At 36.8% G+C, this 27,230-nt stretch overlaps 1 protein-coding gene across 7 annotated transcripts; it reads left to right on the top strand.

The window, feature by feature from the left end:
* Nucleotides 1-27,230, top strand: LOC105839561 (phospholipid-transporting ATPase ID). Of its 7 annotated transcripts, XM_028191794.2 has the most exons (17): nt 1,365-1,922; nt 2,005-2,332; nt 10,950-11,502; nt 14,996-15,521; nt 16,711-16,769; nt 16,889-17,101; nt 17,489-17,694; nt 17,779-17,934; nt 18,103-18,745; nt 19,677-19,856; nt 20,483-21,224; nt 21,313-21,505; nt 22,531-22,682; nt 22,746-23,098; nt 23,335-23,560; nt 23,777-24,012; nt 24,110-27,230. In XM_028191794.2, exons 3-17 carry the CDS (start codon nt 11,359-11,361, stop codon nt 24,527-24,529), a joined length of 4,449 nt encoding a protein of 1,482 aa, XP_028047595.1. In that variant the 5' UTR covers nt 1,365-1,922; nt 2,005-2,332; nt 10,950-11,358; the 3' UTR covers nt 24,530-27,230. The 7 variants fall into 7 exon arrangements, with proteins under 7 accessions (XP_028047596.1, XP_028047595.1, XP_012541421.1 ...); XM_012685967.3 differs by having other exon boundaries at nt 1,366-2,332; nt 21,313-21,490; nt 22,534-22,682; XM_012685966.3 differs by having other exon boundaries at nt 1,366-2,332; nt 21,313-21,490.

The following is a 27,230-nucleotide window of genomic DNA, read 5'->3' as shown; positions in this document are numbered from 1 at the left end:
ACTTTACAATAGCTGACCAGCGTCGCGTCGGAAGGTCGCTCCGTTTAACGGCCGTCATCTTCCGCGTCGACGGATATATCGACAGACTCCGTCCACAAGCGCCTAACTCGAAAGTACAGCCTAAAACTAAACCACGCGAACAATGTCGCGCAGCGCTGCCACACGGCCTATGCAAGGTGAGTGATCCTAGATATATTTATTCATTGACACATTGTATCGTGCGACTCGCCTTTTGCGCTACGTTGTAATAACGTTTGTGGGCATCAATGATTCTTATTAGAAACAGCGACACATAGATATGTTTCTATTATAATACAAAGCACTAAATACATAAAACGTTTGAAATAAACGTACATATATATCGATCAGTTTTTCGTTGACTCATCGTAGATTTGTCGACTGGTTAATTCCAAGAGTACTTCTTTTTAGATCAAATGGAACTTTTACGTCTTTTATCATTTTTGCTTTCAAATTCCCCGAATGACCAGGTCATATTTCCGCGAAAACGTCGTGCGGAGTTTCTACACCCACGTGTTTATTCCGGCAATCTTCCGCTATTCAACTACTCGGTGGTTGGTCCGTTATCAACTTGTTAGATATTCTACAAGGTGAAACGTAATAACCATGTTTCCCGTGTATCTTTAAACATTTTTGATATAAATACTTTTTTTATGAAAATTGTAATAATTCCGTTCTACATAGTGTATTCGTAGTAATTGTAGTCACAAACTCTTGCAAGACGCAATTGTGTATCGATTTCTATCAATGCTAATCAGCTTTATCTCGGTTTAATTTTTCTTCTTATCATTTCTAATTTTACGAACAAGAAATGCCGAGATTAAAGTTCATTTACGTTGCTAGAAAAGGAAAAAAAACAAACAACTGAACCTCATAAGTTATAATAATTCTATATTTCTGGCTTCTATGTAGAGGAAAGAGAAGTAGTTTTTAATGCGTTGCAGTTTCTATAGATCAGTAAAATTGGTGTCTTGAATAAAATTACAGTTTTTCTTGCTAAAAGTTGGCGATCTCTCTCTTTCTCTCTCTCTCTCTCTCTCTCTCTCGATTTTTGTTTAAAAATTTTTAAAAATTACTAAAATTACATCGCGTTTACAATTAGTCCGCTCTTTAAAACGAAGCCCGATTTTTACCGACTCGCGTCGCCGTCGAATGGAATTCCCGGGTCGCGTTCGTACCAGCTGCGTTAGCGGATCGATCGAAACCCCTGGTCGCAGCTGCGTTCGCCACCGTCAGTGCAACAGCAGCCCTCTTTACCCCCGTGGTCGTCGACGCTCGGCGTCGTCGTCTCGAATTTTCGCCGCGCCGTTAACGCCGGCGTCGCGACGCCGAGTGTCGCGTGGCGCCGTCATTGGACGACGCCTCGAGGTCGCACGTCTCTCGATGCTCGAACGAGCGAGCGAGTCAGCCAGCCAGCTTAGCGAGCTTAGCCAGCTTAGCCAGTCAGCCAGGTAGCTAGCTAGTTCTTGCGTGTGCTGTGCGAGAGACTGTTTCGTTACGTCGAGTGCGCCGTCTTGATTCTCCGTCGGAGAAAGAGAGATAGAGAAAACGGACATCCTCGGTGTGTGCTGCTGATTCACAATCGTGGTGCTGTTCGTGCGTGATTACGCGTGCCCTCCACGGGTTCGTTGTCGATCAGGTGTCCTTTCGCGCGCCGGCCCGTCGTCGTCGTCGATTCGCGCTCGGTGCGCTCGCGAGGCGATAGATGCAGTGACGGTGACGACGACGACGACAACGACGACGACGACGGCGACGACGACGACGACGACGACGGCGACGACGACGGCGACGGCAGCGGTGATGGTGATAATGAAGATGATAGTGAGATAAAAGAACGGTGCCCGCCCAATCACCGGCTGATCTACTCGCGACTTGTGTCCCGAAGGGAAGATCTTGCGTGTCCTGTTAGTTCGATAATAATGATACGACCATTCGGTTCGTTTTACCGCCGTCATCGTCTCGACCTCATTTCCGTTTTGATCGCAGGGGATCGTGCTACGTAAACGTAACGTGATCGTGGAACATTCTCGGTGATACGGTGTGATGACACGGATTCGCTATCACGCATGCCGACGTCATCGCACCCACATCTAATACCTTTCCATTCTGATTTGTGGGCAATCGACAAAGAGTTCGTCAGGGCGTTGATAGGGCGACGATCTTGAACCGCCGTCTACTAACTACAAATCTCCTTCATCCGCGCTGATACGCTCAGGATAACCAACGTTGACCTCATCGTGACGGCGATCGATTGCCGTTTAAAAGCCTCACGGGCGTTCGTACGCGTCTCGTCGTCGCTACACGCGCTTACGCGGTAAGGCTTTCCTCTCTTTTTCGACTCCATGCTTTTTCTTCTACTACGATATAGAAATAATTTTTTTTTTTTTAAGAAGGGAGAGTACAGATAAATTAATTGGAGAATAAAGAGATCACATAATTAGAGTCGTGAAAATTATTTGGGAAGTTTCATATATTATAGAAATGTCGATTAAAGTGTGTGGAACTTATTTTTTGTTATTCTTGTGATGATTGATTAAGTGATAAAGTTTTTGCTGGAATTGAAAAATTGATCTATCAGTTCAGCAAGGAGCCTTGATTACCTCCTTATTCTTACTGTTTCGGTGGAGATTGATTAACTTGAGAATAATCGGTTGGTTTCGAAAATGAAAAATTAATTTTGTTTAGTTTGGCAAGACACGTCGATTGAACTTTTGCTCCTGTTGTTTTTCTGGAAATGTAATTATTGGGTGAACTGTATCGGCCCCGTGAGCTGAAAAATTAATTTAGTTAAATGAGAAATAGTGATTAAGTCTTTCTTTGTATTAAATCGGACATTTCGGAGAGCTTTACTGTGTACAGAGCTTAGTCATTTCTCTCTCCCTTCTTTCAGTCTTGAATTTTCTCTATCTGTATACGGATGACGATCGTTAAAACGACGTCGGCGAGGGTGCTTTTGTGGCGGGTGAGAGAAGTCGCTCTCTCGAGGGCGACGTAATGACGAGTGGAAAAGCACCATGCCGGGTATTAAAATCGACCAGATCATCCCTTGTGGTTGAGAAAATCTTGGAACTGTACTAAGGAGATTTAACCGTATCTCGGGGAAACGTGACGTCAACGAGTCAAATGAGTAAAAGATTTGTCTTATACATTTCTCTTTTCTACTAATTTGCCTTGTTAGAACGCGTGCGGAGGCCTCAAAGGGTAATAATATTGGGTTAGTCGGGTTTGTCAAATGCAAAATGCATTTCCTTTTCGCCGCAGGATGAAAAGTAGGTTACTCAACCTTTTTTCGATGTTGATTTTGCAGCTGCATTTGCGTGCATGTCGATCGATAAACCGCAGAGAATGACGGGACAGGATGAGGTTCACGTTTTCATTTGAACGCTCGGTGAAGTTTAATTAATTAGAAGTCTCTTCCAGCGTGTCGCGAGGCGCGTCGTTTAACTTGTCTTTCACGATTTCACGGCGACGTTTATCGGCTCATTCGAGCATAACCCGACCTTGGAAATGTATTCGTCGAGAGAAATTACGGTTAACGTTACGACGACGAGGGGAGGCCCCTCTCCCGAGAGAATTTTTTTTTTCGTCAGGAATGGGAACGCCGTCGACGTGTCGCTAATCATATCCATCGGTCGCTTTATGAGCGTACGCGTGGATTAATAATGAACACGCAGACGGACAATCAACTAGTGGCTGAATTATTGCAAGGTAAAAGATAAATAGGCGGCTCATCGAGAATTCTATTATATTTGCGTTGTATCTGATTGAAAGTGCAGGCCGTAAAGTCACCGGAGTAGCCAGGGAGAAACAAATTATCAATTTCGTGGCCGTGTAAGGGATAGCCGACTAAGGTATGAAGCCATTTATACTGAAAACGAGCTTCCGTTTATCCTAAGCGTATGAACTTCAGCTGTATTGACCGGAAGAATCAAGCGAGTTACATTCGCGAATCATTCATGAACTCGTAAACATATTTGCTATCACATCAAGGATTCATTATTGTATTAAGAATCAAAAATATGAAATTATTGCAACATTTTATGTTTTTGAGAGGTTTAATCATTTGATCGTTGCGCGCACAAGTTCGCTGTTGAGTGGACGGATTGATTAGCGCGTGGTTCAGTTATTGCTAGCTAGTTTACTGCGCGTTGATACTTTTAGACGTAATGACGCAATTTACTTTAATCCTCTATTGCTTAATCGCTTAGCTTGCAGCCGATGAAAATCTGGATCCTATTACATGAAGTGTCTCAGTTCATCAGTTATATAATGAATGTTGACGTTTGTTGATAACTTCAAAATAGATTTCCGCGTAACGGAATTGATAAAACATTTAATACGCCATTTAAAACACCGATGAATCAACATTCAACGTAAAAAATTAGAGAGGTTTTTGGCTAAGAGTCAGAGATATAAGTAGGCGTTCAGAGTTTGTTTTTCGTCAGTCAGTTTAAATTAGTTCAGTCAGATTAAAAGTTTACTTAAAGAGAAACTTAATTCGAGCTTTAGTCCTCAAGATTTTTTAAGTCAAAAATTAGAAGAATGTTTCCAGTCGTAAATTTTTATCAATTTCGTCGCCTCCAATTCTGTCAAAGAATTTGTGATCGAAAGGACATCCGGCGATGATAATAGACGCTCTGCATACGCTGGTTTACGCAAGACGATGATACTGCCTATTGGCCTGGAAAACTAAAACTGGAGCAACGTAATAATGCTCGGCACTCATAGGGAATGAGCAGTTTAGTCATTATTAATATCTCGCTGATTAGCTTGTGTACACATTGCGATGATTAAATACATTCGATATTTTAGATATCATGTATCTATGTTGTGTCGACAATATCTATGATTGGCGATAAGAAACCGTATAAATTCCCTCCGTACATCGATTTTGTATTAATCTTTCATAGATTTCTTTACAGCACCTTATTGAGCAGAAAATTTGCCAAGCTAAGGAAAAGTAAATAAACTAAAATCTATATTATTCTTTTTACAATGATTATTTTAAATAAAATTAAATCTCTAATTTTTTTATGTATTATTTCTTTTTAGTTGTATGCAACATCTTTTTGAAGAAATACTAATATAACTATGATTTTCTGCTTTAATCTATTTTTAATTTTGGTAAAATGTTTCGTCAATGTTTTCAAAGTTAGCACTGGCACTCTTCTCAAAATACAAGAACAAAACTTTCCGTTTGGATAATAAGCAACTTGCCAACGTTCAGGCTCGTAAAATTATGACATATTGAGATTATACTGTCGTTTATGTCAATTTGTTTTTTTCATTCGTTGACGGTATTAAGCGCAAATAAGAGTAATTCAAGAGTAGTAATTTAATCGGCGATAGTATCGATTGATTCTAGTCGGAGTAAAGTACACATATGGATGAAAAAACTATATATATACTAGACAACGTGGGAATTTATTAAAAAAGTTCCGCGACGTACTAGACGGGATCTCCATCTTTACACGTTCCTTATGAAATAGTTTGAATTTATTTTCACTTTTTAATCAACGAGAGATATTTCTTCAGAATTTTGGACTGTTGCTTACGTGATACTCTTTCTAAATTAATTTTAATCTATCCCTAGATTACATTCACATTAAAGTAAATTTTGTTATAAAATATTTTTTTTACTATTTTCTAATAAACATGTAAATCTGTATACATTAATAAACTACTTTAATAAATTTGTAAAAGCTAAATTTTTTCAATCTTAAAGATATGTTGCAAAGTAAGATTTTTTATATTTGCCATTTAATTTATTACGTTGAGAAAGTGAATTAAGGTTTTTTTTTTCCAAAATTATACAAAAATTCCGTCAGGCTCGTGCGCCTAAGTGATAAAATGTCGTCGGTTGTCATGCGAGCTTTGCCACCGACAGCGAATGTTAGTCGTCCTACTTTTGCGTACGTTTCCTAGGAAATTGCGACTTTGCGTGGGTCGTTTCATTATTGTTTCATTATGCGATAATCTGAGAATGAGCCGGCTGGACTTGTATCCCTTCGACTTTTGGCAGCGGTCCCTGTTTTAATGCAGTGTGGTATGAAACTGATGTTTCATCCTTTAATTCATCTGGAATTTTATGTTGCGTACAAGAAATGTATAATATTCTTGACGTTGTCTGTCTTAATAGCATTGCTTTTAATAATATTCAAATAAATCGTTTAATTTGGTAGAAAAGTAGCGAAACGAAAATAGCACCTATACTTTTGTTTATAAAGATAATATTTACTCTTGAAATGAAGGCTTGCGTAGGTAGTCTAAAATAATCGTTAATCCGAATGGTTTTACATCACCGTGCGGTGCACACAATCGTAACGTTTCTCATTACCATACAGCCGCGTTGTTGAAATAAGGAGAGAAGAGGAGAAAAAAGGCGGTCGAGACTTATCAGTAACATTGCTCGTCTGGGTGTTGCAAAGCCGATTGTGTCAGCCGACAAAGCCAGATAATTGAAACGAATGACAGGACGCTCTGGTCGAGTGCCAATTATCGAATACACATCGCCGTTACCGTGGTTGAAGGTGCAAAAAAGCACCGTGGCACAACTAGCACCGTATATCGCTCGTGTTCCTCGAAGTGCTTTACCGCGTAGCCTTGCATAAAACGATACAACGCATTACATAACGGGCTTGAGATGCTACAAAAAGTGATGATGCAGCCGACGCGATAAGAGCACGCGGGCGCGCCGGATTTATTTTGAATTTCGTTCCGCCTTCAAACTCATATTTTCGAGGAGCTTGTGACGCAACAGAGAGGGATAAAATCGTGGTGTCATCAAAAGCATGTCTACGAAATAATTTTACGGAATATTTTCTTATCTTGGGTCACAGTAAATTTTTTTTTTTAATGTGGAAATGCCTCAATTTGAATAATAAGTTATTTAAGAGAGATTCAGTGCTTTCTCTCTCTCTCTCTCTCTCTCTCTCTCTCTCTCTCTCTCTCTCTCTCTCTCTCTCTCTCTCTCTCTCTCTCTGCCAAGATAGAGTCTGTCATGCCATCAGCAAGTTGCACAACGCATCTCGGATGCTGGAAACGGTTGACGACGCAGTCGATGTAAACGATAAGAACATGTATGTTGCATTTATTTCGCGTTCTCTCACATTGGTGGTATATCCGACGTTTCGTCATCAATGCCACGAGTTACAATTGTCGCTACGAAGCGAAGACCGTCAGTGCCTTTGTAAACAGAGCATGGCACGGGTTCTATTGAGCTCTGATGTAATATAATCAGCAGATCGACGCCAGTCTCGATTACTTTGTATTTTATGATTATTAATTCTACAATTAATTATTAATTATTTATTTTGCAAGTTTTGTAAGATCTCTTTGAGTTGCGAATTTTTTTTTAATCCGTAAGTACTCGATCGAGATCTCTGGTGACCCCACGCATCTTTGTCATCTAATATTTACAAAGCGACTCACTAAATTTTTATGACATAAACTAGACTGTTTTGAGGGGTTTTGAACGAGGTATCTAGATTTCTAAGTCGATAAAATAAGTAATTATTTTATCAGTTTAAAATAAAGATGACTGGGTCACCAGTGACTTCGCGCGAGTATTTATAGGTTAATATAAAAGAACACTATTTTACAATCCCGTTTGCAATTACTTCCACAATTCTCACGGCTGTTTACTACGTTAGACTCGGAGCTCTCGGAAATTGCCGCTGTAGTTCAAGAGTGGCTCTTTTTAAAGTTCTGCAGAAGGCTTGGAAAATTTTGTATGACGGTGCATTATATATCTCTCGATATACTCAGATTAATTTTAGCAAAGATTCTACACATTCTTAGACTGAATGTTTGGGCTTTAGTTTGAGCCTTAGTGCTATCTCTGTTATTTGGACTTATCATAGAAGTGTCATAAAGGTATGAAGATATACATTCTTGGGAATGTACACGTGTTGGAACGCTAATCACGAGGGGATGAGAATAAATACGTGACATGTGCGTGTGCGAAGAGAAGTATACATGGATGTGCGAATGTATATTTTGATTGCAAGCTGATACCTAGAGATTGCAACCATGTTTCGAACTTTCTCTTTCCCCTTTTCAGCGTTCACGTTTTTTGGTCGATACGAATTTTTGTTTTTATACGCGCACAATATAGAGTGTCCCTGAAGTTTCCTCTCTTCGTCTCTAGAAAAAGATAGAGAATTGATTATTTAGCTCTGATTGTTTATTGAGAATGTGCGTCACGTACACTTACACACACACTGAGGAATACACTATTCTATTGACGTAATTGCCATACTTTTTATTTACCCTACGATATCTACAACTTAGAGAAAATTCTCTACGATATCTATAATTAGAGAAAATACGCAAAATTTCCTTCGCGTTCCATAATTTTTACGATTTAGAAAAAATACGCAGGAAAATTTCCTTTCGCTTGTTCCCATAATTTTCTTATGAACGACTAAGCATTATATCTGTTTATGCAAATGTGGATAAAAACCTACGCATCTCGCTCGGCGCACAGTAACAATCTGGACTACTGTAACAGTTTGCTAGTCGTCACGCTAACGCACTTACTAACGGAAGTGGCGTACGATGCAGTTCCATTACCGTTGAAAACTCCGCGCTGTGCTGCCAGACAAAATCCAGACGAGATCATGAAAGCTCCTGTTATAGACCTCCACGCGTCACTCCGTGCCAGAAGATCCGGGGCTAATTATGCCGGACGTATATTCACATCCGTACTCGCGTATAGTCGTCGGTTCTATACTTAGCGTCCACGAGTAGAACGATTTGTTTACGATTTCTCTGAGCGAGAAAGGAAAGACAGCTGGCTTTACTAACGAAGATCTAAGGCTTCATTTTAACCGCCTTGTATCCTCAGGTGGATTTTTTTTATTCGAAAAAAGAAAGTAAATGATTAACTCTGTAAAAAAAAGTAAAGGTTAAAAGAATTTTTTTTAATTAAAAATTTTAAGTTATGAGTAACGTATCGTTGTTCTCTCTCTCTCTCTCTCTCTCTCTCTCTCTCTCTCTCTCTCTTTTTTTTAAGCCGCATTCACGCGTGTCGCGTGCAAAAGTTGTCCGGGATTACTTCCATTGATGGCACTACGGCAATCGGAACGATTTCCTGATTGAGCAACATCATCTTACGTAAGAACTCCTCCTTCGATCGGCTGCACCGAAATCCTTTGAAAATCTCGAGCTCGCGCGGCAACCGCAAGGCCCGTTGGCTATATTATTTCGGGAGGAAGCCCGGGTATTTTCGTTGCTAAACGCGAGAACAGAGGCGGCTTTTGGCGAACGATGACATCACTGTAGTATGCGGGATCAAGGACGGCGGAGAGCGTGCCGAATGCTACTCTCGAAGGATCTCTACTCGCTTGAGTGCGCGTGCACTCGCTGCACAAGAGCATTCTCGCTCTCGGCAGCAACTTTCAAGGACCGTTATCTCACACGCTATGTTTATTAATTAAATATACGTTGATATATATACTTTTGTGTTTACTTTTTTAATAACTTCTCGAAAGATGAAGATCAACTTTTAATTGACGCCTAGACGAGAAATCGCCATCGATTTTTTTGCTCGTTCTGAATTCTTGCTATCAAGAGCAAGTCTTCAAATGAGCGAACTTGGAGTTGCTCGTCTCTCGCGCTTCCAGCATTCGCGATAAGCTCATTACGGACGAGGCGGAAGTGCAGAAGCATTTCGCGATGCACAGTTGTTTTGTTATCTGCCCGATAGGTCATTCTGGTCTAGAAGCGGAACGAATGCGCCGCTTTCCGAGCGGCCAAATTGGTATTTATGCATAAATACTAAAAGTAGTTGATTTTATAGGCGTATCCACCAGCCTCTTTAGAATTAGCGAGAGACCCGGACGGCCGCCTCGAGGAAATGATTTGCCACACACACACTGTTGCGTCCGTCCATTGCGAGCCGTCTCCGGTTACTGACACACAAACGCGATAGTTAGCCTACACGTGGGTGGATAAGTGTGCGTTGCAATCTTTTTCTATGACATGTTTTCAAGGATGGGAAACGTCTACTTAGCTTCTAGAATGATCCGACAAGTGTGTGCGTGTCGGATACAAGTTGCTACATCGCGATGTCCATATTCCTTTTGCCGTATCTATTAATTCAATACTGCAATCCAATATCAAATACGTTATTAATTTATTTACTCATCTGTTCATTAATTTTGCGACAGAATTACTTGCTGTACACAATTCGCTAAAAATTTTCTTCTCTTACTTACAATTATAAAAGTTGATTTAAAGCTATGACACATTCTCACGTAAATCTTAAATTGATATTTTCTGTTGTACGAGCTCATTAAGAAATCTTTAAATTTTTTACGAGAGGATAAAGAGAGATTAATTTCACTATTTTTAATATTGTGAAAGAGGATTAGATATGAATTGGTTCAAAACGGATGTTCTAATTGTGAGTACAGTAATCTGGCTAGATGCCACTTTTCCTGCTTCCTTGATAACAGGATCCATCGGGAGAAGGCGTGTTAGATAACGCAACTAACCGCGAATAAACCGCATTACCGCATGTAAGGAGAGCAACGATGATAATAATACGCCAACTTCTTTTTTTTATATACGCAAGTTATCGCCAACTTGAATTAGTTCTCTTACAGTTCCAAGGTTTTATTATAACTTGTAAATTAATGTTGGTTGCGACATTAAAGTGTTCAACATAAACGAGCATATAATTTTTTTGGAATGTTATATTTTTGATAATAAATGATAAACTTTACCATGAGATTCAAGCTCGATTCACTTATTATTGCAATGGGATCAATCTTTATTTGGAAAGTTTCCAAAAGCTAGACTACAAGGGATGATTAGCGACGTCGTGTTGTAACATTCCCATTGAGAATAATCCTTTTCCACATCGTCGTCCTCTTGATCTTTTGCCATGCACGATTTCGATGACAGGATTGATGATTTCCTTGCAGAAGCCCTACTATCGCAAAGACGTAACGATTGCATCAAAGAGGAAAATTTCGAAACGGTATCACGACATCTCTTCACGAGAAAAACGCTTTCCGTGTCTTGCAAAAGGCAAAATTTTCGTGAGTCCAAATTTCTCATGACTCATTTGAAACACCGAGAGAAATCTCAGCGGGATTTTTTCGCGGTTACTCAACGCGGTGACGGACAATTGCGTTTTACCCGGTGAAAGACGTACACTTTGGTGGTACGCAGCAACGAATACAAGGGCATTGGATGTTTGTATCCTACGGGAGAATGTCAATTGGACGATTGGGTCACCGGAACGAGAGGCAGTCGAGTGGTGGTGCGGTGACCAGATACGGCAGAATTTGGATCGCAAGGTGCCAGCTGGCGGACTAATGCGGCCCCGCGATGATCGGCGGGGACGAGAAGACGGTGGTGGGTCCCAGGTGGAAGAACTATGTAAGAGGAAACGAAGCACGAAGCGGGGGGGACGAGGTCATCGTCTCGCCGCCGGTGGCGGCGTGGCTCAGGTGCCAGAAGGTGGCAGAAGAGGTTGGCCTTATAGAGGGTTTATAGTTTGCGTAGGATAGACGATGAGCGTCGAGGTCGACACGCTGGAACTCGAGGTCTTCGAGGTGAGTCCTCAACCCCTCTCGAGGACGCGACGAACGGAAGTCGAATCGCGTCGTAAAAAAAAGCGGTCACGTCTTTTGTGCTAATGAGGAGATTGTGTCCGAGGAAAATACGAGGTGTCCAATACGATTGTATTCTCGAGCGATCGTCGGCGAGATTTTAATCCGGACGAAATAATTGCTTATCATCTTGCTGTCGTTTTATGCTACTCTCGGGAGATTAAGAGGAAATCTCCCAAGATTTTTTTTGTTAAGAAAAGACAAGACGAGTAAGATATTTTATAATATATTATTTTGAAATTTTATATATATATATATAATTGCAGATTGTTTCATGTATGATCTGCAAGTTTATAACAACCAGGATCTCATATCTAATTTCGTACTTACGTAACTTAAGTATCTGACAATAATAGCACATTACAATTTAATCATAGTTACAACATTGCCTGTTGCATAACGACATGCTAAGACGTTAAGCATGATCTCCAGTAGATCTGCCCAAGCTAAATTTTTTTTAAAACATTTATAAGTCACTTTTATTGAGCAAAATTTATTTTCTTTTACAATAATGTTACATTAATATGTATGTATGAAATTCGGCCTTTTCACGCTAATATGACGCACGAAACGTGCGAAAGATTTGAATTTCATCCGGTATCGAGCCGAGAACAATAGAGTCGTCGGTAGAGCAATTTGACTTCCTGAGTATACAACGAGACTAAAGAGTTATGCAATTTTCAATATTATGCAATGGACTTCCGTTCGCTAGCCCGCGTGCCGTTTGACAAGTAATGCGCTTTGGATGTGGCTTTTTATCAGTGTGAATGAATTATTATCGCAAAGCATACAAGATAGCTGTCAAGATAGTTTTTCGATTAACACGGACGCATTCCTATTCTCAATCATTTTTTATTCCCTTAGTATATAATTCACTCATATCTGTCCACACAGAGAAAAAATGATTACCGCTTAAAGATAATTGATTAGCGTTATCATTGGCGATATATCTACTCTGAATATTTTAATTAGAAACATGCACGCAAATTCTTACGCGAGTATAATATAATACTTACGTACAATATATAATTAAAATAATATATATAATAACATAATTTTACAATAAAATAATTTTTTTAATCTATAATCTTTTCCTTTCTCGTAGAGTAAAATATTTTGACTTCACTAATCGATATTTTCTTTCTCGAATGCAAGTTTAATCTTGTTACACGTAGAACTGCCATCGCGTGTAGCTTAGAACCTGCTTGCAAGAGTAAATCAGAGCATTTGAGCCAGCCGGTCGAACATTCGTACAGTTGGTCAAGCGTGCTCCGTACACATTTTCAATTATTGCAAAAAATTTTTATGCTTGCAAGTATTAAAATGTAAAACAATGCAAATCCTAAATACGAAAACACATTTGATGTAAATATATATTGTAGTAATGAAAAAGTAATAATCATTGGATTCTTACTCTTTTAAGATTAGAATCTTAATTTTTGTATAAAACACTATAAAAATTATATGAAAAGTGTTTTCGCGATCTTGTAATTTGCGCAATACGTGCGTTTCGACAAAGCAACTCGTGCATCGCAGTACCGATTATCAACATAGACTTTGACATACACTTTCTCATGCGCGCACGTCATCCGCGAAGAGAAAAAAAATCAAACGCGGCACAGCGCGCACGGTCGTAGCTTATAACGACCAATAAAGCTCTTATAGACGTTCAACTTTACGTTCATCGAAGCTTTATCGCGAGTACCGGAAAAAGTCTCGATTCGCTTTGTCCGTGACATGTTTTCACGCACGCGTGCCGCGCGATCTATACTCGTATGTACCGCGCTGCTTTTCACGCATTTTCTAGAACACCCGCGATCTTCGGGGTTTATTTTACGCGACCTACATGAATGGTAAATTACTGGCAAAGTGGAACACACGACGTCCTTTATGAAATCAGTCCCGTATTTGTAAAACTGTTAATTAATAGATTTTTTTGAAATTTTGTGGAAATTTTTTTGATAATTGAAAAGAATTTTAATAAATCCTTTATTTTTTATACTTAATGGTTAATTTTTTTTAGTGTTAGAATTAGAGAAGTTTATTATATTATATCGGAATTATGAGAACGGTGTACTAGTCGCACAAAATTGTGCAATCAATATTTATGCATAGAAAGAGTAGATATATTGCAACAACGTTTTTTTTTAAATTGAGACGTTTATAAAATTATTAAATGACTTCTACACTGAGGAAAATATTTGTAAAAACAATACAAATGTATTACAAAATAAATATATAAATGTGTTTTTAAGTAAAAGAAATATTTGTTAGATTTAAGAAAACATACAATCAAAGAAACATTATTGTGTGTATGGTGTGTATTTTAAAGATAAACAAATACTTTTGTAATGAGATTGAGCGAGCATTATATGCAGCATTAAATTTCCTTTGTCAAGCAAATATGTTTTTAATTTAAAAATATTTCTTTTAATGAACGAAATGTTGTAATTTGTCTTAAGTAAATATTTAGTTAAGAGTATAAAAATAAATTATTTTTTAAATCAAGTAACATTTTAATAAATAATTCTCTCAGTGTAGATACTCAATAATGTACAATATTCTTGTAGACAATACAAAACTCAATACATTTTTGCCTCCAGATGATTAATAATACTGTACAATAATATTTAGCATCTAGAGGCTAGTTAAAATCATTCTTATTTTTCACGTTTGTTAAGAAGTAGCAATATATATATACATCTGCATGACTACATGTATAATATCCATGATTTTAGTAGATTAATTGATTTGAATTAGTTTAAATCTGCCTTACAAACAATTTTACGCTCCTTGGTTTTACGTAACTCTTTTAAAAGTGCAATATTGTGACGTGACATTAAAGTCAGGCTTCCTAAAGTGGTCGATTTATTTTTAAGCGTCGACAAACAAGGTTTGCAGAAGCAGACGATGGCGCCTATTTTAATTTTATTTTATGCTCGAAAAGTATTAAATCAAATAGTTGACCAGTAGGCCTGACTGCCTCATAGTCTTATTTGATATACTTTGTATATAAACGGAGTGTTTCATAAAACATATTTTTTAACAAAAACTTATAAAAATTGCTAATTCTTGGCTATTTTGGACAATTCTATATTAAGTAAAGCTTTTACAAATCTTCAACACTAATCCTTGTAACTCTAAACCTCTACCATGCGTCTCTTTATCTCCCATTCGATCTCTTCTACACGCGTTGTGATCAATGGGAATTTTCACCCTCGCCCATGACCGTGAATGATAGAATGAAAAAGCGCATCTGTCGTGCCAAACGGCGTGTCCTCGACCGATCGTTCCTACCCGCTTTTGAATGTGAGTCAAGTAACGTGAGCGTTCACATGTCGCGCGACCAAAAGGTGAAGGACTGCGACGGCGAGGTCGAGTCGATAGATGCAACGACGCGTCGTGGTTCCGCGAGGACAACAGCGGCGACGATGTCCAGGAGCATCGAGGCAGGCGGGCAACGCAGATACTCGATGCAGGAGGTCGAGGAGGACGACGACGGTGGTGGTAGCAGCCGCAGGAAACGAAAGAAGCGCCGGAAAACGCAGCGGAGCAAACAGTTGCAGCTGCAGCAACCGCAGCTGGAGGTGACGACTGGCGGCGGTCTGCAACGGTCACACGCACTCACTCTCGCCTCGTCATCCGACGAGGTGGAAGCGGTAGGCGAGTGCTCGAAGAGGGACTCGTCGAGCAGCCTGGGCGGCGGTAGCCGGCACAACACGTTGCGGGAGTCCCTGCTGACGGTGCTAGGCAAACTGGTGATCTGGAAGGGCACCAGGTACCGCTCCGCCACCGCCGCATCGTCCTCTTCGTTGGCGCCACCGAATTCGCCGCCCGCCACCGAGTGCATCGGTCGTAGCACGTCCTTCTTCTCCAGCGGTGAGTTCCCACGAACGAGATCATCGAATTTTCCCTGGGAGTCGCACCGCTGGCTCGAGTCAAGGTTCCGGGCGGTTGTAATGTACATTTATAGTCGATACTTACTAAAGCAGACATAATCAGTCGCGATACATGTCGGGGTGATAATTTTTTTTATGGAATAACAGTAATATTTGATACTTAATAGAGAGAACGAACAAATTGACATATAAGATCAAGATATAGAGAAATATACTTGTGTTCTTTGCGAAATTTAATTTTATATTTTATAGAGTAAGTTCCTTAATAAATTATTATCCAATTGCATTCCTACGCTATCTTATATATCGTATTTTTAAATTATCAAGAAGAGTAAACGCAAGCTTCCTTGACACAGTCACGATTTGTTACTGGCTGCGTGCGCGTTCCATTTAACTGACATGTCGCATTTATGTTTGTGTCACTTTTTATTTTTACTAGAATCCATTGCAAATAATAGCGCATACATAAAGTTACGCAATGGATGGACTGACGATCAATGCTACTGATTTTAGATGTAATGCAAATTTCAGCGACTTATACAACTGTCTAAGGCTCCGCACCTTGGGCACTCGAATGACTTATTAAATTCCATAAATAAGGAAAAACGAGTACGTAACACCCACGTAGTTTTCACGAACACGTGACGGCGGGGTGTGCCTAGTACGCATGGATCGATTCGATCGTTCTTCGTGGTAATACCAGCAATGGACGTTGCCACACTTCGTATGACGAGCCAACGATTAATAGTTTATCCAGTTATGTGGAACTGACGCAGTAGATATATAACGAGCGAATGTAAAGCATTGCACTTGACTATAAAACTTATTAGCGACAAAAAAAGGATCCGGCGCAACTACTATATTTTCCGGTTCATGATTGTAGAATTATTATTTGTATTGGTCTCGTATATGTACGAAAAAATAATAGGGGATTAAAATATTTTTATTTGTTTAGTCGCTGTATAAAGGAACGTTTGTCCCCCTTAGTATCTAATTGTAACATTCTTTTTTCTCAATGCCACCTGGACGAGCGTGGTAGACGTAGATAACGAAAGTATATAACAATCCACCGTACAATCTAATGAGAATCATTGATTGCATTGTTCTATATATTAGCGTTAATATACAGACGCAATAAATGTTTTTTATTTGATGTATTATTTTTACAGAAACAGAGAGGCGGATTCGCGCCAATAATCGCGAGTACAACTCACAGTTTAATTACGCGGTAAGACAGAATGTATTTTCTTACGTTACTAGCATTATTAAATTTTAAATTTAAAAAGTTGAAAAAATTAGGTATTATTGAGAATTTAATTTACAACTAATATCTTTGTTGATTTGCAGAACAATTACATCAAGACGTCCAAATATTCGGTTCTGACGTTCCTACCATTGAATTTGTTCGAGCAATTTCAGCGGCTCGCTAACTTTTACTTCCTATGCCTCTTGGTGCTTCAAATGATCCCCGCCATATCCTCTTTGACCCCTATCACCACAGCTATACCGCTTATAGGGGTACTCACGCTCACTGCCGTCAAAGATGCCTATGACGACTTTGTAAGTACCTTGTGAGCAACATTCTTGTTATTTTTTACTATATTTTGTGACAAGGGTACTAATATATTGTCAAAATATCTATTATACTATCAAAATTATACACACTTTTATTAAAAAATGGTTAAATATGATTAACACTAGAAGTAGCGTTTTTTTACCCCCTGAAGGATTAAGTGAATAAATTACTATGAAAGTAAGAAATGATTAAAAATATTTTATCAGTAAAAAACGTAACTATTAAAAGGTCAAAGAATTTCCAGATATATGTATATAAAAAATATAATATTAATTAAAAATAGAAATGGTTAATAATGATTACTTGGCACTTCTAGTATTAAAGTATATTTTGTAGTTAATCAAAATTTAATAATACACTTTAATTTTCAGCAACGGCATAGCAACGACTCTCAAGTAAATAATAGAAAATCCCGGACTCTACGGGGTACTAATCTTCGTGAGGAGAAATGGTCGCAGGTTCAAGTGGGCGACGTAATCAGAATGGAGAATGATCAGTTCGTCGCAGCGGACGTTCTGCTGCTATCGACGAGCGAGCCGAATGGCCTCTGTTACATCGAAACAGCAGAATTGGACGGGTACCGTCTATAAACATCGTTCAATTACAAAACGCTTTAAATGTATGATGTAAAGATGCAATAATTTATTAAATTTATGTATAGGGAGACAAATTTGAAGTGTCGTCAGTGCCTGCCCGAAACTGCCGAAATGATGGACAACCACGAATTGATCGGCCAGTTCGATGGAGAGATCGTTTGTGAAACCCCTAATAATTTATTAAATAAATTCGACGGAACGCTTACGTGGAAAGGAAAAAAGTAAGATTAATACTATTGTACAAATGGAGCAGAGTAAAAATCAGAAAATGGAATATTCTATAAAATCACAAAAAATATCTAGTTTTTGCTTTGCTCGCTTCAAATTTACTTAATTGCTATCAGCGATGCCTTAATCTCATATTAATATTTCATATATAAATAATGCAGGTACTCATTGGATAACGACAAGATTATTTTACGAGGCTGTGTGCTTAGGAATACACAGTGGTGCTATGGCATGGTGATCTTTGCGGGCAAGGATACCAAACTGATGCAAAACTCAGGGAAGACCAAATTTAAGAGAACCTCTATAGATAGACTGCTGAATCTTCTCATTATTGGGATAGTGTTTTTTTTACTCTCCTTATGTTTGTTCTGCATGGTCGGCTGTGGTATTTGGGAAAGCCTTGTGGGCCGTTATTTTCAAGTGTATCTACCGTGGGACTCGTTAGTGCCGAGCGAGCCTATCACTGGTGCCACAGTGATTGCCCTTCTCGTGTTCTTTTCGTACTCTATCGTACTGAACACGGTGGTGCCAATCAGTTTGTATGTGAGTGTCGAAGTTATTCGATTTGTTCAATCATTTTTGATAAATTGGGACGAGGAGATGTACTATGCACCTACGAAAACGCACGCTAAAGCAAGGACTACTACCTTAAACGAGGAGTTGGGCCAAATAGAGTACATATTCTCCGACAAAACCGGGACATTAACGCAGAACATAATGACTTTTAACAAGTGTTCTGTGGCGGGCAAGTGTTATGGCGACGTCATTGATGAAGTTACCGGCGAAATTATCGATTTGAGCGAGGTGAGTCATTTTTTTATTAACATAAACATCTTTAACTCGATGGTGAACAGGGTATGTGCTACAATATAAGTTTTTACATTATTATAAAATTTATTCAAAATAAGATAAATACTTTACCCGCATTATATATTAGCTATGCTTTCAATGCTGTGTGAAAAAAAATTAGTCACATGCTTCCGCTAAATTCTTTGTTATTGTGTAGAAGTTTATACAACTGTGTTATTATGTTATATATGTATGCACAGTTAAATTTCGTTTATCCGCTTCAATGAAGATTTTCTCCTCTATCAGTATTTATTTATTCAAAAATAAAAGCTGATATTTAGAAAACTGAAGTCTTATTGTCCAAGTAGTTTGGATAGTAAGAACTCAGATATGAGTTCATATATTTGGAACTGAACACGAACAAATTTACACGCTTAACTTTAATTTTCTAAATATTATTTTTTATTATTGAAACAAATAAGTATTGGCAAAAAAAAGACAATAAAAAAAGACAACAGTAAATCTCTATTTTTGAACTTTGATATTGTAATTATCTCGTCCCCTGACATGTTCGGATAAATAGAGTTCTACTGTATTCTTTTTATTTATTACAATTTGTGCTACATTTTATCGAATTTATAGTTTATAAATGATGATTACATACAAAAAGACAAAATGTTCTTTTTTTCTTGAAATCATCTGACGAAACATGTTACAACATGTTTACATTAACATGTAATTAACGTTAAAAATATCCTTGCACATGTACATTATTATGCATATGTAATTTATTGAACATTTCTGAGTATCTATATACATTAAGATTTCTTTTTTTTCGATCATACATGATAATTCTTTCCAGTTACACGCAAATATCTCAAATTTGTAGTTGTATCCTTGCAAGAAATTTCATATACGTCACTTAGCATGTGTGTGCTGCATGTAGACGGACAGAGCTGTTCCAACGGCGACAATGCAGTGGAAGAACGGGCAAGAATTTGTACGTCCAGTTTATACACCATTAAGTGGTCCAAATGCACGTCTCCTGGAGCAAGCAGACAGGATGCCTAATACAACATCGGAGTCTGGTATCAACGGCAGTCAAAAGATTCCACACAAGTCTTCAGTACGCATGTTGATAATTAGCACCTCTTGTCACGAAATTTGTATATGCTATTTCTTTTATCTGTATATCCTGTCATTGTTGTTACACACACACACACACACACACACACACACACACACACACACACAATATCATTCATTTAGCGTTATGCTCGTAATTTATATAATATCATGTAAATAATATAATATCGTAAATAGCAGTTTTCCCTTATTTTTATTACGCTAAAAATTGTACTCTTAGTAGTGTTTGTATACATGTTGAGAGAGAGAGAGAGAGAGAGAGAACTTTACACTATGCTATAAACTAGATAAATAAGCTATACTCTTCTTGTATCGCACATGTTGAAACTAATTTCTTTCATAACCATTTTCTTATAATGCATATAATTCGATATAGCTTACAATATATAATCTAGGTCTTCCTATTTTTATGGAAACAAGGTACATTACTTTAGGTAACATGGTTTCTAACGAGCTTTTGTCTAACTTTTCTTTCTTAACAACAGCGGATCTCTTTCAATTTCTGCCAATAAGATTAATTTTCCCCATTAACTTTTTTCCATATTAACTTCGTGATACATAAGTAAAGTGCCACGTATCTGAAAAATCTCATTGTATATTTTACAGACAATGCCACCTTTGGATTTCTCGTTTAACAAGGATTACGAACCTGATTTTAAATTCTACGATCCCGCGTTGCTCGAAGCCGTGAGACGGGAAAATCAAGATGTCCACAATTTTTTCAGACTGCTAGCACTTTGTCATACCGTTATGCCAGAAGAGAAAAACGGCAAGATCGAATACCAAGCACAATCGCCTGACGAGGCTGCCTTAGTATCCGCAGCTAGAAACTTTGGTTTTGTTTTTAAAGAGAGATCGCCCAACAGTATAACGATTGAAGTAATGGGAAAGAAAGAGATATACGAGCTTCTTTGCATTCTAGATTTTAATAATGTGCGAAAGAGGATGTCCGTAATTTTGAGAAAAGATGGACACCTTCGATTATATTGCAAGGGAGCTGATAGCGTTATTTACGAGCGATTGAAAAAAGATAGCGACGAGATAATGGCGAAGACACTGGACCATCTAAATAAGTTCGCAGGTGAAGGCTTAAGAACACTGTGCCTTTCCGTGAGGGATTTGGATGAAAGTTTTTTCAATAATTGGAAGCAACGCCATCAAGAAGCGGCGTTAAGCCAGGAGCATAGGGACGACAAGCTGGACGCAATTTACGAGGAGATAGAGAAGGATATGTCGTTATTGGGCGCTACTGCCATCGAGGATAAATTGCAAGACGGTGTACCTCAGACTATCGCCAATCTGAGTCTCGCCGGTATCAAACTTTGGGTGTTGACCGGTGACAAACAAGGTAAGCTTGAAGAACGTGTAAATATTATAAGAACGAAAAAAGCTTGCTTGTAGAACGTTTTCACGTCAAACAACTTTTACTCGTACAGAGACAGCTATCAACATCGGATACTCGTGTCAGTTATTAACGGATGATCTCACAGATGTCTTTGTGGTAGACGGCACCACTTACGACGGCGTGGAAACGCAATTAATGCGATATTTGGATACCATTAAGTCGGCCTCGACCCAACAGAAACGGCCGACACTCTCCATTGTCACATTCAGGTGGGACAAGGAAAGGTCAGGCACATGAAAGAGACGGAGTACAATCAACTTTTTTTATTGCTGATTCTGATTAACGCATTCTTCTTAAGAAAGGAAAAGAATTCTTTCTCACTGAATGTGGCACTATGTTTCATGTAATGCTTTCTATGTCTATATAGTCTTGCCTAAGAACTTGCCTCGTACTTAACTGCAGAGAACTCGTACGCTTTATACCCAAGCTAGCGAATCTTGCAAGACAATTTAAATTGTAATTGTTTTGTAAGATTGAAAAATTGTTTTTTTATATAAAAGTATTTCCGAATGGTACAAGGATGTGATAAATTGTATTTTGCTAGCTTAATTCATCGTACGTGCATTGGTTCTTATATATCCCATTTTCTCTATTTATCCGAAAAATCCGACTTTGAAATTACGATCTGCATGCATATCTGATGGTATTTATACCCACTATATTTAAAAAGCATTACAAAATTATTTTTCACACTTCTTAACTGTCAAAGATATCGAAACTTATTACTTCTTTTTGATATGATATAACAATGTGGTTATATTTAGAATAATTTAGATTAGATCTGTCTTTAAAACATTTCAGATATTTTTCAAATACTGCATATATTATATCTGAAATATACTATGATTTTATAGTAATATTGATAGTCATAGATAACTAAGATTTACCATGATGCTTGATACTCACTCCTTCTCTTTCTGTATGCTTAATAATAATTAAACTTAGCGAAATTAACAACTGGTGTGTTATTTGTATCATGTTCTTTTGTATAGCTATTAATACAATGCACTGTGTATTGTTTACAATTAACATGTGTCATTCCCTTAATGGATGAGAAGTTAATTAAAAAATTTCTTTTTATTTCGTTAATGACCATGATTGTTCTTATCTCCGATCCAATTTTTGTTATTATTGCGTCTGTTATAATTATGGACTAAATAAATTTCAGAATTAAATTTATTATAAATAAAGCATTTTTTGTGAAAAGAGATAATTCTTTTTTTCTTGAAAGATTATTTTCTTTGCACAGCAGCGATACCGAATACAATCCTAGTAGAGATGAACAAGACGAGCATGAAATGGAACATTCAACAGGATTTGCAGTAGTTATTAATGGGCATTCTTTGGTTCACGCGTTACATCCACAGTTAGAACAGCTTTTTCTAGAAGTGTCCAGCCAATGTAAGTCGACGTCGATTATGCATATTTAGAAACAATTAACTCGACGGCTCGAATCTTTTGTAGGTAAAGCTGTGATATGCTGTCGAGTGACGCCACTACAAAAGGCAATGGTAGTTGAATTAATTAAGAAAAATAAGTCCGCAGTCACTCTAGCAATTGGCGATGGCGCCAACGATGTCTCGATGATAAAAACGGCTCACATCGGCGTTGGTATCAGCGGGCAGGAAGGATTGCAGGCGGTGTTAGCATCCGATTATTCGATAGGGCAATTTAGATTTTTGGAGAGGTTACTTCTGGTCCACGGCAGATGGTCGTACTACAGAATGAGTAAATTCCTTAGGTATTTTTTTTACAAGAATTTCGCATTCACCCTTTGCCACATCTGGTTTGCCTTTTTCTGCGGATTCAGCGCACAGGTAAGATCTTTAAAAGCTTCACGTTGTTGTATTACATAATGAGATGATACATTAGATAAAAGTAACAAATGATGTTTCAAAGGCGAATATGACTCGATACTCCTTTGTAAGAGCTTGCTCCGAAGTCGAGATTTTGAATGTGAATTTAATCATTTTTCTGACATATTTATATATAGGTATTAGTACATAAATTGTGTGCAATTAAAATTGATTGTATAATTGTCATTTTCTTGCAGACTGTATTCGATCCTATGTACATTTCCGTATACAATCTATTTTATACCTCATTACCAGTCTTAGCGGTTGGCATTTTTGATCAGGATGTTAACGACAAGAACAGTCTAATGTATCCAAAGCTATACACACCAGGATTGCAAAATTTGCTCTTCAACAAAAAGGAGTTTTGTTGGAGCGCTCTACATGGATTTTATGCTAGTTGTGTATTATTTTTAGTACCTTACGGTAAATATTTTATATTTATAATTATTAATGGAACTATTAGTCAGTTCTTTTCAGCCGTACTTCTTGTACAGTATAGTTCATTTTTTCTTTTTTTTTTCCTCTATTGTGGTGCTAAAGTCCAAAGTCCAATTGAAAAGAACTGACTATACGTTAATGTCTTTTAATTAAAGCAATGCAAATTTATGTGACCACACATTATCTTATGTATTTTGACAGGAACATACAAGGATGGGGTATCGCCCAAGGGTTACGTACTTTCTGATCACATGCTGCTGGGCAGTGTAGTAGCCACTATATTAGTTATAGTCGTGACCGTTCAAATAGCCCTCGACACATCATACTGGACAATTTTCAACCATATCATGGTTTGGGGCTCGCTTATTTGGTATTTTATTTTAGATTATTTCTACAATTTCGTCATAGGGGGTAGTTACGTCGGTAGTCTCACTATGGTACGTTGTTATCGCAAATCCTTATTCATACTCTTTCTTTCTATTTGTATTCTTTGTTGCAAGTATATATAATATTTATAATATTTAATTTGTGCAGGCCATGTCAGAAGCGACATTTTGGTTTACTACAGTGATATCCTGTATAATTCTCGTGATACCGGTACTGTCATGGCGATTCTTCTTCATGGACGTTAGACCGACATTGTCCGACAGAGTCAGACTGAAGCAGAGATTAGCGCAGCTGCGTTCCCGTCAAAGCCAAGATATACTGCGTACTCCGTCTACAAGACGTACGAGGCGATCTTTACGTTCAGGCTACGCCTTCGCTCATCAAGAAGGTTTTGGCAGGCTCATCACATCTGGAAAAATTATGCGCAAATTGCCAAATGGTGCTGATTTTAAGTTTTCTATGCCGTTTACGAACAATGTTACGAAGCAGGTTAACGTTGCTACGACATCACCAAAGGACAACAGCGCATCTAGAAATTCACACACGCTGGACACGATTAATTTATAATAGCGCAAATGTTTTAGTCAACTCAACGGACACTAAAGTGCAGGTGACTAGTGAAGTTCTCTTAATTTTCTTGGTTACGAACATTAAGTCAAAATTGAACGCATCAAATTGGTCGGTTCTGGTGTATCCCATTGAAATCGTGTTCCGAATATCTCATTCTTTTATGTGTGTTAATTGAGAGGTGCGAGTGATGTATTGTATGTAGTATTCGAGAAGATCTCGTGAAGCATCGATGTCTGTGATTACGTTACATTTAATTTAAACAATTATTTATTTGAGGAAAATTTTGATCAATTAGAAACTCTTACGATTTATAACAGATGCTTATGAACAACGATAGTACATTAAAATACGAATGTATGTAATTTCTAACACAATGAATTCCAGTGGGATACATTGAGTTATACTAAGTAGCATATGCTATTTACGTCTATACATCACTGTTAAGCATTTATAGATTTGTTACAATTATAACTTAAATGTTATGTATTTACATGTTCAATATTTTTAAAATTATATTTTGCACTGTTTTCAAGTATGTTGACGGTATATAGATACTTGATTTAATATTTTGTTGACACGATTATGTATGTAAATGATGTTTTATAATAATTATATACTTGTATAGAAAAATAGCTTATGCTACAACATAGACTACGATCTGTTTTTAGTTATAAAATTTCGTATTAATATATGCGAAAATCAATCTTTAAATATCATGTAAATAATATTCGATATTTTTGTTCGATAAAAGTTGAAAAATGATAATTACGCATCTTGATTCCATATATTAATATAAAACAACGTTGAGAAAGCAAGTATTAATAAAAAATACAGAGGTGTATGTTTTTTACCTTATTGAAATTATGATATTAATTTTCAATTATTGAATACATGAATTTTATTATGATTTATTTATACGTATTATATAAATATAAAATGTTAATTTATAACTTACAAAAAGTTGAGAGTTATTTTATACAATTCATATGTCTTGAAAAGCATTTTTTGCATTGAAAACTTTAAACTGATGGGAAATAAATTTTCAGCATTTAATAGTATTTGTAATCTTATGGATAATTCTCAATTTATTTTATTGAAATTTGTAACGCGAAAACCAATGCAATAATAAGAAATAATTTGCATTGTTATGCACTTCCTGTATATATAATAGAAGTATTGTATAGGTGTCAAAATCTTGTAATATCTTATCTTGTATTATACTATTCTAATACGAATATGATTATTGTAAAAACAGAAAAACGCGTTTACACGATATACTTTAAGAATAATAGTTACATTGATAATTGCCTTTATAAAACATGGATATAACAAATGATTTAAAATATTGTATCATAGCATTGACTGTAAATATTTTAAAGAGATATATATTATATATTAAATGTTAAGTATACACATTTTTTAAAAGAAAGTAATATATAGATAGATCGATTTAAAAATTAATATGAAAATAGTAGACTATATTATATTACACTATTGCAGATAAAGTTTGCCTTGGACTGACTATTGAATACATATATTAAAGCGGAAAAACAGTAGCAAAACAATAGAGAGTATGTATTTCTACTTTTAATATTACAATGAAATTTAGAAAGAAATAGTTTGTACGGGAAAAGTATGTTCCACAATCAAATCATAATTTTTGAAAATGGAAAACATTAGAATTTTGGTTGCTTTTAAACATTGTGCCTAATCGTCAAACTACACAGAGTTTCTCGAGCTCTCCCGTGATATTTCATTAGTTTAGATTTATGATACATATACACACATACACATGTGCATATACATACATACATACATACATACATACATACATACATACATACATACATACATACATACATACATACATACATACACACACACATACTTCATTTTCTATGTCAATAACAATTATGAAATAAATATATTACTTTAACTTATTAGTTCCAGGCGCAGCCATTCAGTAGTTTATATCGCAATCTCTTTTGTATTACGTAATATATTCATCCAAAGTTTACAATATGAAAGTTGATTCTGTAAAACAATTTTCTGAAGTTTTTCTTTTGCTTGTCATAAGAAAACGTCAAATTTTTGAGTCATTACATTTTTGAAGAAAGTAAATCATCATTAATCCGTGAAATGCTAGCATAATGTTCGCGTTCTTAATTTGCTAATGATTCTTATATCTGGTTATTTGTTATAAAATTTTTATTCTGTTTTTCTAAAATAAAATTAAATTACAAATAACAAGGCATTATTGAATGACTCTTTTGCATGGTAAAGTAAAATTTTGTTAATAACAATATAAATAAACTAAAGAAATAATTTGGAAGATATATTTATATAAACACACTACAGAATTCTATATTTTGTTAAATTGAAATCATGTTATCATAAAACTTCTATGTTCGATGCTTCTTGTTTCTTCTCTACATGTGGAAAAAATAAGCTTATAACATTCTTTATAAAAGCTGTTTATGTGCATTCATTTTGCTAATATTTCGCGTTATATAACGTGTGTATATGTAATTTATCAACTATACGAATTACTTTCAAAATTGAATATAAAAATTTTTTAATTTTTGTTGTATATTTGTATGTGAGTTTCAGAAATATTAAATAAGTTTTATTTTAAAAAAACTTAGAGACTAAAATTTTTCTGCTAACATCCAAAATACTACCTTGAGTTATCGCGTGT

Source organism: Monomorium pharaonis, chromosome 1, assembly GCF_013373865.1.
Source record: "Monomorium pharaonis isolate MP-MQ-018 chromosome 1, ASM1337386v2, whole genome shotgun sequence".
Lineage (NCBI taxonomy): Eukaryota > Metazoa > Arthropoda > Insecta > Hymenoptera > Formicidae > Monomorium > Monomorium pharaonis.
The sequence above is the reverse complement of the archived record's forward strand: the minus strand, read 5'-3'. Positions and strand labels throughout refer to the sequence as shown.